Genomic DNA, 15,103 nt, shown 5'->3' with positions numbered 1-15,103 from the left:
TTTCCTTTGATCTATTTGTTGTCTGCTGTTCTGTGAATACGACATATGTAAGACATTTTAAAATGAATCAACATCTGTGGCTAAAAAAAATGCCATCAAAGAGTTTGGTTGTTTGAAATGTAATCAAATTCATCATTGATTTTCTTTTGACTTCACTTGGAAATTGTGCTTTGATTCAGTAACTATCAATTTAACCATTTAAATGGATTCTGGTATTGTGTTCCTGAGAAGAGGGAAACAAACTAACCGTTGATATGTTACAGGCAATTTTGTTTTCAATACTGTATCCTCTTTTTTTAAAACAGTTTACACAGCCCAGTGAACTATACTGTGGATACCTTTTCAATGCTTTGACACAAAATATATTCAATGACCACATCTTTTAAAATTCTTGAACAAATTTCTTTATCAAACCACTGCCATTACATACCTCTGTGTAATTACAACAGAAAAACAAAATACACCGAAAGAAGCTTAAAACTCCATGGAGCTGAGGCGAACTGCAGAGTCAGTTTCTGATTCTGTTGGTTCGTCACAATGCGTGACACCTTTTCTATTGGACAAGGCCATTTGATCCTATGTATACATATAAATATTGATTAGTGCAGTGTTGAAAGTGGTCAAATATAGAACATTTGCTAATTTGGCTGTAATCCTTTCTGTCTAAAAACATCTACACTGTTTGGCTCTCATTCCACATTGTCATAGCTCCCCACTGGACTGGCCTCTAGCTGGTGACACGTTGTCTCATCGTTCCTTCCCATATTTCTCACCCCCCCCCCCCCCCCCTTCTTACATTCCTTCCCTATAATATCCTTTTGATTTCCCTCTCTCCCGCCTCTCTGGAATGCTCCTGTCATTGCACTACCTTTTATTCTTTTTTTTCTTTCGATGTCATTGTCTCCCTGGAGTGGCAGTGGCAACAGAGCATTACATTAGAACAGATGCCTCCTAACATGCACAACTGGAGTGGAACGACATCTTCAGGAATGTGAGCCAAGAGTGGAAACCCTAAAGGGAAGATGGTTAATGGAGAAAAAAAACACTCTAGACTGTTTGTGTCATTATACTACTATGCACTGATAATACAACAAATATATATCAATATATATACTATGATTACTATGACCAACTTTATACATATACATATTTATACATTATATATATACAGTATATATATACAGTATATATACATACAGATTGTAAAGCACTCCGAGACAAATTTGTAATTCGTGAAATTGGGCTATACAAATAAACTGAATTGAATCTATTATTAAAGTTGCGGGGGTACAACTTTTAAATCAGACTCTACAGAGAAGGTTAATATGAGGCATGATCATATGAGGTTTAGAAATCTCATCATAAACTGGCCGTATAAGAGGTGAGTAGTAATGTAAAGGAGTTATCAAAGTCTGACATGCTCTGTCTTCTCCAGACAAAACTCAAAAGCATAACATGTAGTGTCATATCCAGAGGTTTACCACACAAATATCTGCACATGTGTCTGCACTAGGACATTCTAAGCATTATTGTCACAAAAAAACTTTTTTTCATTCCCATTAATACTCTGGTACTTATGTCTTATTTTTATTTGGGGTTTATACAGTTCATAAATGTTCACATCATGTTTTGGGAGCTGTAAGTAAGTGTAATGTTGCCATATATTGAGTGAGTTACACATTGAGCCCTGTCTTTTTCTTCTTCTTTTTCACATTTTGGCAAATTGTGACTATTAAAAAGAGTATGTTGAATTAGCTCTAAGCATGTCCTGTTTACAGTGTGCCCAGAGATGAATAGACAGCTATCCCAGCCATGAGCTGTGTGTCATGGCCTGTAGCTGCTGTCTGTTGAGCGGTCGAATTAGCATGCCAAACTTCACTTTGAGTAGAGATGTTCCAAACAACTAATTTATCTGACGTTTAATCTGACTGTAAAATGTATAATAGTCCACCTGTTTAGAAGTAAGACAACAGTCGCAATTGAAGTCATTAAAAGTAATTTACTAAAAGGTTACACATTGTCCAAACAAATACTGAGTAAATTACAGGGCTCTCAAGTTTTGAAGACAGGCAAGAGTGACATTTCCCCCCCCCCCCCCGCAGAACGACATTTTCGGATATCAGTCAGTCGCGACCAATTTCAGGATGCTTTATTTTCATTGGTTGCTGGATTAAATCTTACCCAGATACAACGGATACGTTTTTTTTTCTGATTGGCTATTGTGTAGCCCATTTCTTTTTTTTTGATTGGCTGATAAGTGGCTCCTCACAGCAGAACTCCAGGGGAGCGCTTGATTCCTCCACGGTGAGGGCAGCGCGGCCAGCTCATGTTGGCGCGCTGCGGCACATTAAAACATTAAATAGCCGAGAGTTTTTTTCAGCGTGAGAAATACGATGTTTGGCGGGAGTGAGTGACTTAAGACCGAAATGCGTGAGTCTCACGCTCAATGCGTGACACTTGAGAGCCCTGAAATTATAAGTTTCACTTTACATTGTTAATCACAGTTTTCAATAACTGAATCGTATTTTAAATGCTGCTGAAATCAATATATCCCCAGTGTAGCCTACGGTCGCTCCATTAGAAATGCTCTATGACATTGGTGTATGGTGTAATATTTGCTAAAACAACAGTGGTCTCAGAAGAGTCATCACTAACACCATAGTATTTAAGTGCAAGTGGGATTCAATAAGCCAGCTGCCGTTAACCTGCTTCATTTACTCATAGCAAGCTAGGTTGCTAACTTTAGTCAGGGTCATACCTGCTAACCTCCTAGCAAGCGAGTGAGCTAGTTTCAGCATGCTGCTGGCCAATCTATTCAAACAGGAAAGACCCGGACTGACTGCTGAGCCAGTTCTACTTTGGAAGGAGCAGGTGGTGGCAGGGCCCCTAGTTTTCAGAACACCGCTATGCACCGTTACATTTCACCGCACATTATTTGCCAACTGGGAGGAGTCTCACGGTTTGAAAACCTTTTTCTGGACCAAACTGTTTGGCAACTTGTTTTGCTGCTTACTAACTACTAACATGGCAAGAATAGCGTGCACTTTCCTGGCTTAATAGGTGAATACTGGCGAGCAACACCTAACATTTGTTCTAACAGGTCTCTTGTTTCTGTACGACAAATAAAGCACAAATTACTTCATCGTCATTCTTTTAGAAACTGCATGTGGTGAGACAGAGATAGCTGAACAGCATTGGATGTTAACTACACAAGAGTGTGAATGACATCTCAGCTTTTAATTAATCTTCCGAGAGAAAATTTGTTGCCTTGTCTGAACATACATCTCAGGGACTCACTTCCTTCATGTGTCAAGGCGGATCTATCTATCTTTATGTAAGAAATTCTGTTTAGCGATATACATCGTCTATCCCTGGACCCTTGGTTTGGATTTAGTCCCAGCAGTTATGAAGCTGTCACGTTGTCAAGTTAGTGTGAGTAAAGATAACTTTTGTAATTCTCTAAATATATTGAAGAAATATACATATATTCATTGTATTACGATGATTCTTAACAGTGAACCCCACAGTTGCATAGCATTCAACAGAGACAACTCTCAAGACCTCCTGGCTGAGAGCCTGGACCTCACTTTGATAAGCACTGGGATGAAAAGCAACTCAAATATTATTTGAATTTTTTTCTCACAAATGTCAAATTAAAGGCCTTTCTTTAAGATGATCACACACACTCACACACACACACACACACACACACACACACACACACACACACACACACACACACACACACATACATACATACATACATACACACCGACATGACTGGAGCATGGGACAGAAACTGTGTGCCATGGTCTTGACTGACGGAAAGGGACCCTTCTTTCACAGACACATGCTTGTATCGCGGTAGTTGACTTTGAGGTCAGTTAGGGGAAACCGTACATTTTTAACATAAAGCTGCACCCAAAAAACACATAATTTATAACAATTTGAACGTTTTTAAAACTGTCCGTCCACACTACAGGAACATTTAAAGTTACTTATAATGACATTTTACGAACAGTCCACCTTTTACAGTCTCAAGCAAAGGTGTGTGAGGAGGTATTTGGAGGTATTGCCCATGCAGAAGTGATTTTAGGCAGATCTTTTTATCATTTGTCAATAATAAGGTTTAAATTGAAGGTGATAATTCTTGAGGGGCCTTGTCCCCTGGCTGGTACTATCTGTTAGTATTAGGGCTGTGAAACGATTAACATTTTTAATCGGATTAATCACAGGTTTTTGTGGATTAATCATGATTAATCACATATTACCGATATTCTCGGTATATTTTGTGAGAACATAGAGATTTATGACAAAAGACGGATATATACATTTATACATTCTTCTATACAATGGTGCTGCAACTCAGCAGTTATTTAGCAGTTTTCTTCCATATGGAACATTAATACATCTTCATCCTAAACAGAATATTTAACCCTCCTGTTACCTTTCGGGTCAATTTGACCCCATTCAATGTTTAATGTCTGTGTTCTTTGGGGTCAATTTGACCCCAGGCTGTTTTTCACTGTGTCAAACATATCAGAAATATCAACTTTTTTATTTATTTAAAGGGCTATTTAGGTAGTCAACAAACAAACATAAAGTACCTCACACTTAAACTTGGGAAGCAATATTAATTCTAATAATTTTCTGGAGGTTTTAATTGCTGGGGTCAAATTGACCCGAGGGTAAAATATGTTCGTAAATGTAAAGGTAACAGGAGGGTTAAACAGAGCATTTTTCTCTTGTTTGTCAACCATTAACTCCACCATGATACAATCTAAAGGTGGACAGATTGACAAGTGACTTTTTTTTTGCTCGGTCCCGATGCGCGCGCACGGAGCTCTGTGGCGCGCGAAACGGAGATCGATAAGTGTTAACGCAACGCGAAGAGACAGAAATGTGGAGATACGATCAACAACAGACGTTTAGTTTAATAAAAGAACAAAGACGTGCTATAGAGAACATGTCAGGGGGCGGGCCAATCTTTTTAATGTCATGCGATCTACCAAGAGTACGCCGCGATCGACTGGCAGGTCGCGATCGACGTGTTGAGACCCTGATCTACAGGAAGTAAAAGTCGTAACAAGGTTTCCGTAGGTGAACCTGTGGAAGGATCATTACCGATGAACAGACCGTCTGCATGAGAGTGGACATAGTTCAGATTGAAGTGGTGTATTGGAAGCTCATTTTGCAAGTGACTTTTATTTCGTCCCGACGACCAACAACAGACGGATTGGAAGCTCATTCTGCGCATGCGTTAAATGCGTTAAAAAAAAAAAAACTAGTTAAACCTGTAATTGAATTAACTGAGTTAACGCGTTATTTTTTACAGCACTAGTTAGTATGTGTCAATATCTGCAAATGTATTAAGCTGCTAGAGCTTTGAAGATATATTATTCTTTTAGTTCTTCATCCAAGTGAGACAACACACTGACCCATAACGAATATATTATGGATACATTGGCACACAGCTGTTTCCACTGCAGTTAATCTGAACTGTGAACTTTGACCCCCATTATGGTAGCTGTAATCTCCTAATGCTCCCCCTGCTGCAGTGGCCATGGAAACTGTTACCAGGGCTGTGGCTGGAGACTGGCCAATGGGTGTGGAGTCTGCTAGCAGGGAGGGAGGCTTTTATTGGTCATTTCATTGTTGTGCTATTGTCTTTGTTGAAGGAGGATTATGTTCTACATATGATACTGTTTATTGGGTAACTTTAATTATAACACATCCTGGCATGCACGCATATCACTGTGTCAATGGATAGATTGTAGGTGGTAACTGGGAAACCATCACACAGTGGCTACCATCACCTGAAGAAAAGCAGTGGAATATAGACACATAGTCAGCCAACCTCTTTGGACACTGGAGTTCCAAAACAGATACTTCAAAATAAAAGTTCACAGCACAGTACAGTTGGATTTAGTTAATGTAAGAGTACTTTGAGTTAAAGGTTCTTCAAGAAATGAAGCAAAAGGAAAAGAAACTAAATGTATTCTAATTGAACACCATCCTAATAGTTTTTCAGTCCCTTTTTGAGGGAATATCATTTAAAAATACTTCACAGAGTTTTCAAGTGTCATAACTTATATCCTCTTTGGCTCGTGTTATCTCTCTTTTAGATCAGTAAGCAGCATCTGCAGACAGTCAAAGAGCGATTCCAGGCATTCCTCAATGGAGAAACCCAGATCGTTGCTGATGAGGCCTTCATCAATGCTGTCCAGAGCTACTACGAGGTGAGTCTGAATTGTGTCCACAAAAAGGATATTTAATGTAGTCTTTTTTTTAACCCTGCTGTAAATCCTTTCAATTGAATACATATACAGTCAGGGCCATACGTATTTGGACTGTGACACCATTTTTTAAATATTGCCTCTTTACACGAACACAATGCATTTTAAATAAAGCTTTCAATATGTGGTTGAAGTTGAGACTTCTGGTACAAGTTGATCTTGGTTTCATGTTCTAAAGAACCTTCATCTCAAACTGATCAGGCATTCATGTTCATCAGTGTTAGTAGTGGTTTGCAGCTTGTTGTAAACCATATGTATTCAGATTCATGAAGGCATCTCTTGATTGTAGACTTTGACAATGACACGCCTACCTCCGCCAGAGTATTCTTGACCTCAGTATTCACGTTATGAAGGGGTTTTTCTTCACCACGGCAAGAATTGCCAGCACACTCGTTATTTTTCGGTGTGTACTAAACTGTTGATTTGGTCGATCATAATGGTTCTGCTATCTGCCTGATCAATTTGTGTAGTTTGTCAACTTTTTAATGGCCTCCTTTCCTTGCATTAACACCTCTTTGGTCCTCATGTTGAAAGTTCTCCGGACCAGCTACCAAATGCAATTTCAATCATCTCCAGTCTCCACTTGAACCCCATATTGATTGCGTCATTTAAAATGTGTGTAAAGTCGCGTAAAGAGGAAAAGAAGAAAAATGGTGTCACAGTCCAAATACGTATGGCCCTGACTGTATGTATTATATACGGTTTCTGTATTTGGTAAGACATTATCTAGCTATTTTGTGGCTGTATGTGACTTCTGACGTCCCACTAAAGGAAAAGAATGAAACTTTCTCTGTAGAATCAGTTCAATAATTTATGTTCATTTTATAACATTATTCATACAAAATGAAATGTCTACAAACCTTTTTCATCATTTCAGATGTCTAAACTACATTTTGCAATTTGTTTAGTTCCCTTTACAGGCTGTTTACAATTAATCTGTCAGGTACACTAATAATTTGGAGAAAAGTATCTCAGCAGAGATAACTTGTTTTAGCTCTGACAATGATACAGATTGTGCACTGAGCTCCTCAAGGCAGTCTGAGTAATGTGCTCGCGCACCACCAGGATTCAGTGGGCTGGATCCACCAAAAATAGAAGAGGGAAATAAAATGGGATGACAGATGAGCCAGCATCTTCTCTGCACCTCATTAATTTATAGTCTCACAACTCAACATTTGACATACAACCAAAACGACTCACAGCGAGTACAATGAGCTTCATATCTTTAACATTGTACATTGTTCCTCATCACATAAGGATGTTTGGTCAGGAGCCCTTGTAATCACTTCTTAATTCACAGGGCAACCCTTTAGCTCCAGTTCTCAACATGCAGGGTAGTCTGATAGACTTCAACACATGGTTAACGACAACAAATTGTAAGAAGCTACGTACATGACTTACGGAGTATGTTACAAACGTCATGGAAACAAATGTTATGTTGGTACATTACATAACATAATCATAATATGGCAAAAAAGAATATAATTAACTTGAAATTTTTGCCTAACACTTCAAGCCTGAGCAAAAATTGCGAAAGATTACATAGCCATACTATAATGAGTTTATCTCTGCAACCACAAGGGATATTTGAATAATGTTGGTGTTATATTATTATAAGGCAACGTCATGCGGTTTGGATTTGTTTGAGCCATTTCAATTATCTTGAGTACCACGCTATTTATTTAGCTTGTTTATGATGTTCAATATATACAAATACAGCAGAAACATACACTAAATAAACCAAAATAAAGCAATGCAATTTTTGTGCATAATCATGTTTTTTTCCCATTACGTGTCCAATAACCAAAGACCCCTCTTATTAATAATTACATCCTAGGATCTATCGATATTTTTTATGCTTGGCTGTGTTGGATTATGTTTTGCTCATGCTTTGTTGGAGAAGAAATGTAAGGATATATTGTGAATCTGTAGTTTGTCTACTTTCAAGAAAGCTATCCCGTTCGTCTCTAACTGTAAAACAACATGAGCCACAAAGCTACTGAGTGGTCGGACCTTTTACGAGAAATATATATATTTGGTAAATCATTTAGTTGGTGTTTGGGTTTTGTCTGGAGCATGTACAAACAGCTTACATATTATTGTAGCCCATGCTCTTCTGTTTAATCTGGTATGCAACATCACTAAATTGTTTTCTTGATTAGGGCATTCATTTCCAATGAGTTTGATAACTACACCCAAGGTCTCCCTTCGGATTTTAAAGAAATTTAAAACATGACTTTTTTGTCAAAATATCTTTAAAATATACTAAGACAAAAAGCAACTTTGCTTTAAAAACAAAGCACAAATATCTCCTATATTAATAGATTTTCAAACAGATCAATACACATATTTAGTTACGTTTCTTCAAGGCTTCTTCTACTCGAGGTGTTCTTTACCACTGAATGGGAATATAACCTACAGTGTGTATCAATTGGCCTCCTCTTGTAATAGTGGTGTGCTGTAATAGATTTACTAAGTTTAAAGAGGAGGAAATTTAGAGAACCTGTGTTGATAAATGTAATTACGATTGAATTTGTTATGAACGAGACTTCCCTTTAGAATGGGGAACATATGTTACTTAAGAGTAGACAATATGTATTACTGTGTTAATTATTGTGGTACTGCCACCTCATCACAGATCAGAATTGACGTACAACTTATTTATTTCCTATAATTAAGCAGTAATTAGGAGGTTATTCAGAGAAGTTCAGAGATTGGAGGGCTGTTGGGTGCTAGAGCAAAACAAGGCAGTGCCTCTGTTGGGCTGGTGGCCATGACACATTGACTGGCACTTCCTTATCACTTAATGTGGCAGCACAAGCAAGCCAAATGAGAAAGGCGTGATATTTAACAGATGAAGCTGGTGGCACAGGTTATCCAATTCAATTAAAACCCACAGCTCTCAGCCCGGCTGTAGCTTCAGGCTAGAAGTGACGCAGGCAGAGAGCGGAAGGAAGACAAGACAGAAATAGAAAGATAGAGGAAAATAGGGACAAAGGGTTACGAGGAGCAGGTGAAAGGAATTTACCATCACTATCACGGCCTTCCAAGTATGGTTGTGATTGAAGACCTTTCTTGATTATCTTAGTTTGGTGAAAAACAATTTTAAGAAGTTAATAACGTTTAATGTTGATGACAATGAGGAGGGTATGCACACAGATTTGTTGAGATTTTTCTAGGTTTTAAATCTCTAGAAATTATCAATACATGGACGCCAATAGAATTCAATTAGTGTTCTTCATAACACTAAAAAATGATCCCGGAGAATCTACAGACTTTACTGTCAGCAGTTTCCTCCTGAACAAATCCTTAAAGTCTGTTTCATACTCCCATTATGAAAACATGCCCTCTGCTGTATAGTGAGGTAGTATTGTGATACATTTCTCAATTCCTTTACTCAAATAAAGATGCTCAGTACAGACTTCTTTAATATACACTGGTATATATCGTCAAGTATTTTGGAAAAAGATGGGGGGTATACAGATGACAATGAGATATATAGTTAATATATAAAATGTTGGTGCAGGATACTTACTAATGTATCAGAGGCAATGGAATACTCCTTGCAAGGTCATCAGTAAAGTATTAGAAAAGTATAAATGGGGAAAAAACATAAAAAAGTGGTATGTTGTATGAGGTGTTTCTCCAGAGTCAGATTTAGTAGATGGCAGTCAACACTGCCCCAGTAGTATGCAGGAGTACCTGAACAGAAGCAAATAAATGTACTTCTGAGGACCTATTTTAAACGGTTAAAATAATCAGTAGAAGTGTAAATTATATTTAGAATATTTTCATGACTTATCTATACTGTTCTGGCAGCCCATTACAATTCCCAGGATGTCCAACACCAACACTTTGTTGCTCCCCTGATAACGCCTGCTACCGATGCACAAGAAGAGCTCTAGATTCTTTGTGAGACTTGCGACAATATAAAGCCATCAGCGTTATTTTTAGACAGGAATGAGATGACGCATAGGATGACCATAGGACTTTTGACCAAGAGACAGCTGCTCATGTCCTGTGTGAAACCAACAAAGTGTTTTTAACCCAAACCACAATCATGTTTCCCAATCCTGACTGAGGGGTTTTGTTGCATTCAGTTAATCAAGTTTTTTTCTTTGAATTCACAACGTTGCCTCGTGATTACTGCCACCGTAGTGGAGCGCCATAGCTTTACACGCTAAGAAGTCCATTGCGTTAGAAAGTGTCTCCAAGGGTCCTAACCACGAGTCAGTATGCGCCGAGTTGGAATGAAAAGTCTGGTGACTTTAAAGAGAGGATAGATACAATTAAATAAAATATATTTTGCCGCTGTCCCCATCCACAGCAGTATGCTTTGCTCCTGTGTTGGTACTCTTGCCTCATACAACTGCACTTCAAGCCAGCCTCCCAGATGAAAATCATGTCAATCAGAAATCTTTTGAATAAAATAAAACAACTAATTTATAAATTGATTGCAGGTCTTCCTGAAGAGTGACCGTGTGTCCCGGATGGTGCAGAGCGGTGGCTGCTCGGCCAGCGACTCGCGGGAGGTTTTTAAGAAGCACATAGAGAAGCGGGTGCGCAGTCTGCCTGAGATTGATGGTCTGAGCAAAGAGACAGTGCTGAGCTCCTGGATCGCCAAGTTTGACACCATCTACCGAGGTGAGGAGGACCTCAGGAAGCACCAGCAGAGAATGACAGCCAGCGCCGCTTCTGAGCTCATCTTAAGCAAGGACCAGCTGTACGAGATGTTCCAGCAGATCCTGGGCATCAAGAAGTTTGAGCACCAGCTCCTCTATAACGCCTGCCAGGTCAGTCCTTAATTGTATGGTGTTTAACATTTCATATACATCTGTCCATCTTTCTTTTCAGTTTTTTATTGATATGACATAATAGCATTATTCTTGGTTGTTAGTCGGCCCTAACCAATTCGAAGTAGCTGATTTATCCATGCAGTTGTTATAGCATTGGTCTGGTACGAGCAGTTAACGTTTGTTGATCAAAGACTTGATGATTTAAGAGTGATTTCCTGCGCACAAAGCTCTGAACCAGAGACTTTATAGAATATACAATAGATGTCACTTATTGGCTTATGGAGTACCATTATAAAGCCTCAAGTTCAGTATTTTAGCCAGCTAGAAGTGAAACGAGAGGGTGGAGCCAAGTATACTAGTTACTGTCTTATATACTTCGAAACAAATAAGGCTTATATTCTTTGCTTGGTCTTTAATCGTGTTCATTCTTTATTCAGCCAAAACTTCTGGATAATTAATCATTTTCAGCCAATGAACATAAAGGAAAAGCCAAAAGAACCAGTCGGTTCTTCACTTCAATATCGGAGCCTTACTGAGAATGCACATGAAAAACAAGATAGCTATTAGTTCTGTCTCTTCAATCCACAGAGAGTCCATCCTCTGTGCGTCCGTCTCAGCTCAGTCCTGCAGCTGGCCCCACTGTTACAGTGCGGGGAACCAAACTGAAATGGTACTGAAGAAGCTTTTCACTATTTACAAAAGCATAAATATTGACGAGAATTAGCATTTGCTATACTGTAATTATTTGACTGTAAATTCACACTAAATTACTGGCTACTAATTGCATTGGTTTCAAACACTACTACTCTGACTCCTCTGTAATCAAAGTTTGGTAAACAGCGGTCTTCGGTGTAAGTCAGTGACTCTGTACACCTAACTGTCCAAACTTCCTCCACAAGATGTTTTGCACCATGTTACTTCCATCTTTGCTTTTGGGAAAGACTTATCTTTAACCGATTCACCGATTTTTCTTTCTGTGTGCAGTATTCATTGTGTGGAGGCCTTTTCAGCTTTTGTGCCAAACTGAGTGCAGCGAAACAGCCTGAGCACGGGGGAGGAACAATAAGACAGGCTGCTATACATAGATGATCCACTATTCAAGTGCCAGGTATTTCATGAATGGAAAATGAGTTATAAATATATGCAGAGCGTAATGATAATAACAGGGCAGAGAGCCGGGCTGTAAAAGCAGATTGATGTGGCAATAATAATTCTGTATTTTCGGCAGCTGGAGGCTGGCCTGCTCTTGGACCGTCTTTTGTCAGAGCTCAGTCTATCAGTGGAGAGACAGTGGGGGGGGGGGGGGGGGGGGGAATCCTTATCCTTTTCTCTTGTCTTTTCCCTTTACTGTTTAATTCCCCCACTCTCAAGTGGGGGCTGCCTTACAGCATACTGATGTCAGCTAAATCACACACACTAAAACACACTCTTGTTTTTTTACCCTGGACATACCAGATTGGTTGAAAAAAATGAATCATGTAATCATATTTAATCTAATTGTGATATCTTTATTTAATCCAGCCTTTATGAAACTTGTATGTGTTGATTCAACTGTAATGTAGTGATTGACATTCTAGTTTATGGTGTTGTAATGGGTTGAAATGATATGAAAAGTTGTTGCACCTTGTTTTTGTAAATGAGGTGAACACAATTAGAAAAAACTCTAATATCATCAAACACAACATCAGCTTCATTACAGATGTGACAATGCATAAACAGGTGTTATTTTCTGGTCACTGCATGCTTCCTAATGAATCCTAAAAAACTATTTTCATGTCAGACTGAGGTACAAAATGGAATTTTGTTTCTTATTTTTTTCTCACGTCATGGACAATTGCCATTTCTGGAGTAACCACTTTGAATTAATGAGCTGTAAACTGAGCAATCTGTTGCTGTCTTTTGCAATACAGCTCTGAATGGAGACACGGGGGAAGGGATAATAGGAGGTCTTGTTGGCGATGGCGAGGCTGTTACTCTGCATTTGTGATGCTGCTCTGCATTCATAAATGAGTTATCATTTTAATGTAGGCTGATTTTATTCCTGATACATATATGGCTGTGTGAAAGGCTTTATAGCTTCAACCATCCCAACAGCTGTGCACTATTAGCATCAGTTAAAGGAGTCAGGCTATTATTATAGATAGGCTTTTATTTCTAATTCACCCTCCTTTATTATCCAGTTGTTTCAAGCAGACATCATTGTGTATGCCCCCCCCCCCCCCCCCCCTCACACACACATGTTATTCCCTCAACATTGTAAACATGAGTTTATGGTCTCAATCTGCAGTTTCAAGTCTTCTTCAATGTACGGCATGATGTTAATTTAGAGTCAAATAGACTTACTTGAGTTGATTGACAGGTCTTTACTCCAGCCGTATACGGCGTCTCTAGATCTCTTTTTTAAGAAATTAGATGCCAAACTTAACCCTTGTGTTGCCTTAGGGTCATTTTGACCCGAATCAATATTACACCCTCCCCCCGCCTTTGGGTCATTTTGACCCGATTCAATGTTTCACCCTCCTGTTACCTTTATATTTACTAACATATTTTACCCTTTGGGTTCAATTTGACGCCAGCAATTAAAACCTCCAGAAAATTATTAGAATTAATATTGTTTTCCAAGTTTAAGTGTGAGGCACTTTATGTTTGTTTGTTGACTACCGAAAGAACACCGACATTAAACATTGAATGGGGTCAAATTAATCCTAAAGCGGGGGGAGGGTGTAATATTGATTCGGGTCAAAATGACCCTAAGGCAACACAAGGGTTAAGTGGAAAAGTCAGTCCATAAATCAATGGGTAATGTCACTATGACTACATCCACTTCTTCTATACAATCTATGGTATGGTACAGTTACCTATAGGTAACTGTACCATGTTAAGCTAATTGGTATACCAATTAGCTTAACATCCCTTTAAAAAAAACAAGCCATCAAACTATTCAAACCTAAAGTCAGCTAGCCTACCTCATATAATTGTGGGCTGAGATATTTTTTTAAATTAAATAAACGTTGGAGACACATTGTTTGATCTTCAGGGGATTTTCTTGATTACAATTCTGTATCAATATCAACCCATAAATCCCTTTATACAGTATGTGTCACTCAATCACCACTCCACTCCTTCATGACCGAAAAGGTACACTCATTCGAGTGCAGGGCGTGTGTGTGTGTGTGTGTGTGTGTGCGTGCTGAAATGTGTTATTAACTGACTCATACCTCTTGTAGTTGGCAAACCCCTCAATCTTGAGCTGTAAGTCGCCGTATTGAAACTCAAAAACATGTGGCGATGTATGCCGGCAATCAGCAGGCAGTCAATGGTAGCAAAAACAGGCAATAAAAGGAAGTGTGAATCACCGGAAGCAACACACTCAATATTAACATATATAACTGTTTAGCAAGTTTGTATGTAGACATTAGAGTGATGTATGTAGACATTACAGTGATGTAGATAGATAGAGTAAAATGACACCATGACACAACCGGACCGACCACTCGACGCTCGGAGAGGAAAAGAGAGAGGGGGGAGCCCTGGATCTGGTAGTTTATATCCAGCTCACTGATTGAGTGATGCCTCTCTGCTGTAGGTGCTCCAGGCGCGCCATTCCTGAAACAGATAAATGCCTCTTCTGAGAAGAGGGCGGAGTTAAGTCAGGGGGCGTAACAGAAGACAGGTATGGAATCATAAAGTCAATCATAGAGGTGATATCAAATGTTCAATGTGTAAGCAACATCTGTGTCTTGTGTCCAGAGATGAGCATGAAGAGTAGCTAGCCCTTTATGTTCTGTAATGCCACCTGAGAGGCTAAGTGAGTTACTTTAGCATCTAGTCTGTCCTCAGTCCAACAAGAGAGGGTAAAGAAGTAGAGCCGTCCTGAGGGCTTGTTATGATCAGTATTTGATTAATAGTTTCTTCATGAATACAATCAATAGAAAATGTAGACGGACCTTTATGGAGCTATTAGTAGAGGTTAAATGATGCCCCTATTTCTTTGGAGCATGTGGCCAGATA

General features: G+C 39.0%; 1 protein-coding gene across 2 annotated transcripts in view; it reads left to right on the top strand.

The window, feature by feature from the left end:
• Positions 1 to 15,103, top strand: part of cadpsa (Ca2+-dependent activator protein for secretion a) — a 172,378-nt gene that overhangs the window by 14,810 nt on the left and 142,465 nt on the right. For both annotated transcript variants that reach the window (XM_056437051.1, XM_056437050.1), the window contains exons 2-3: positions 6,126 to 6,239; positions 10,757 to 11,089. In XM_056437051.1, the coding sequence (XP_056293026.1) occupies positions 6,126 to 6,239; positions 10,757 to 11,089 (447 nt within the window). The remainder of the gene's footprint in view (positions 1 to 6,125; positions 6,240 to 10,756; positions 11,090 to 15,103) is intronic.

The sequence above is a fragment of the Pseudoliparis swirei genome, chromosome 18, assembly GCF_029220125.1.
Source record: "Pseudoliparis swirei isolate HS2019 ecotype Mariana Trench chromosome 18, NWPU_hadal_v1, whole genome shotgun sequence".
NCBI lineage: Eukaryota > Metazoa > Chordata > Actinopteri > Perciformes > Liparidae > Pseudoliparis > Pseudoliparis swirei.
This window is presented reverse-complemented; position numbering and strand designations above follow the sequence as displayed.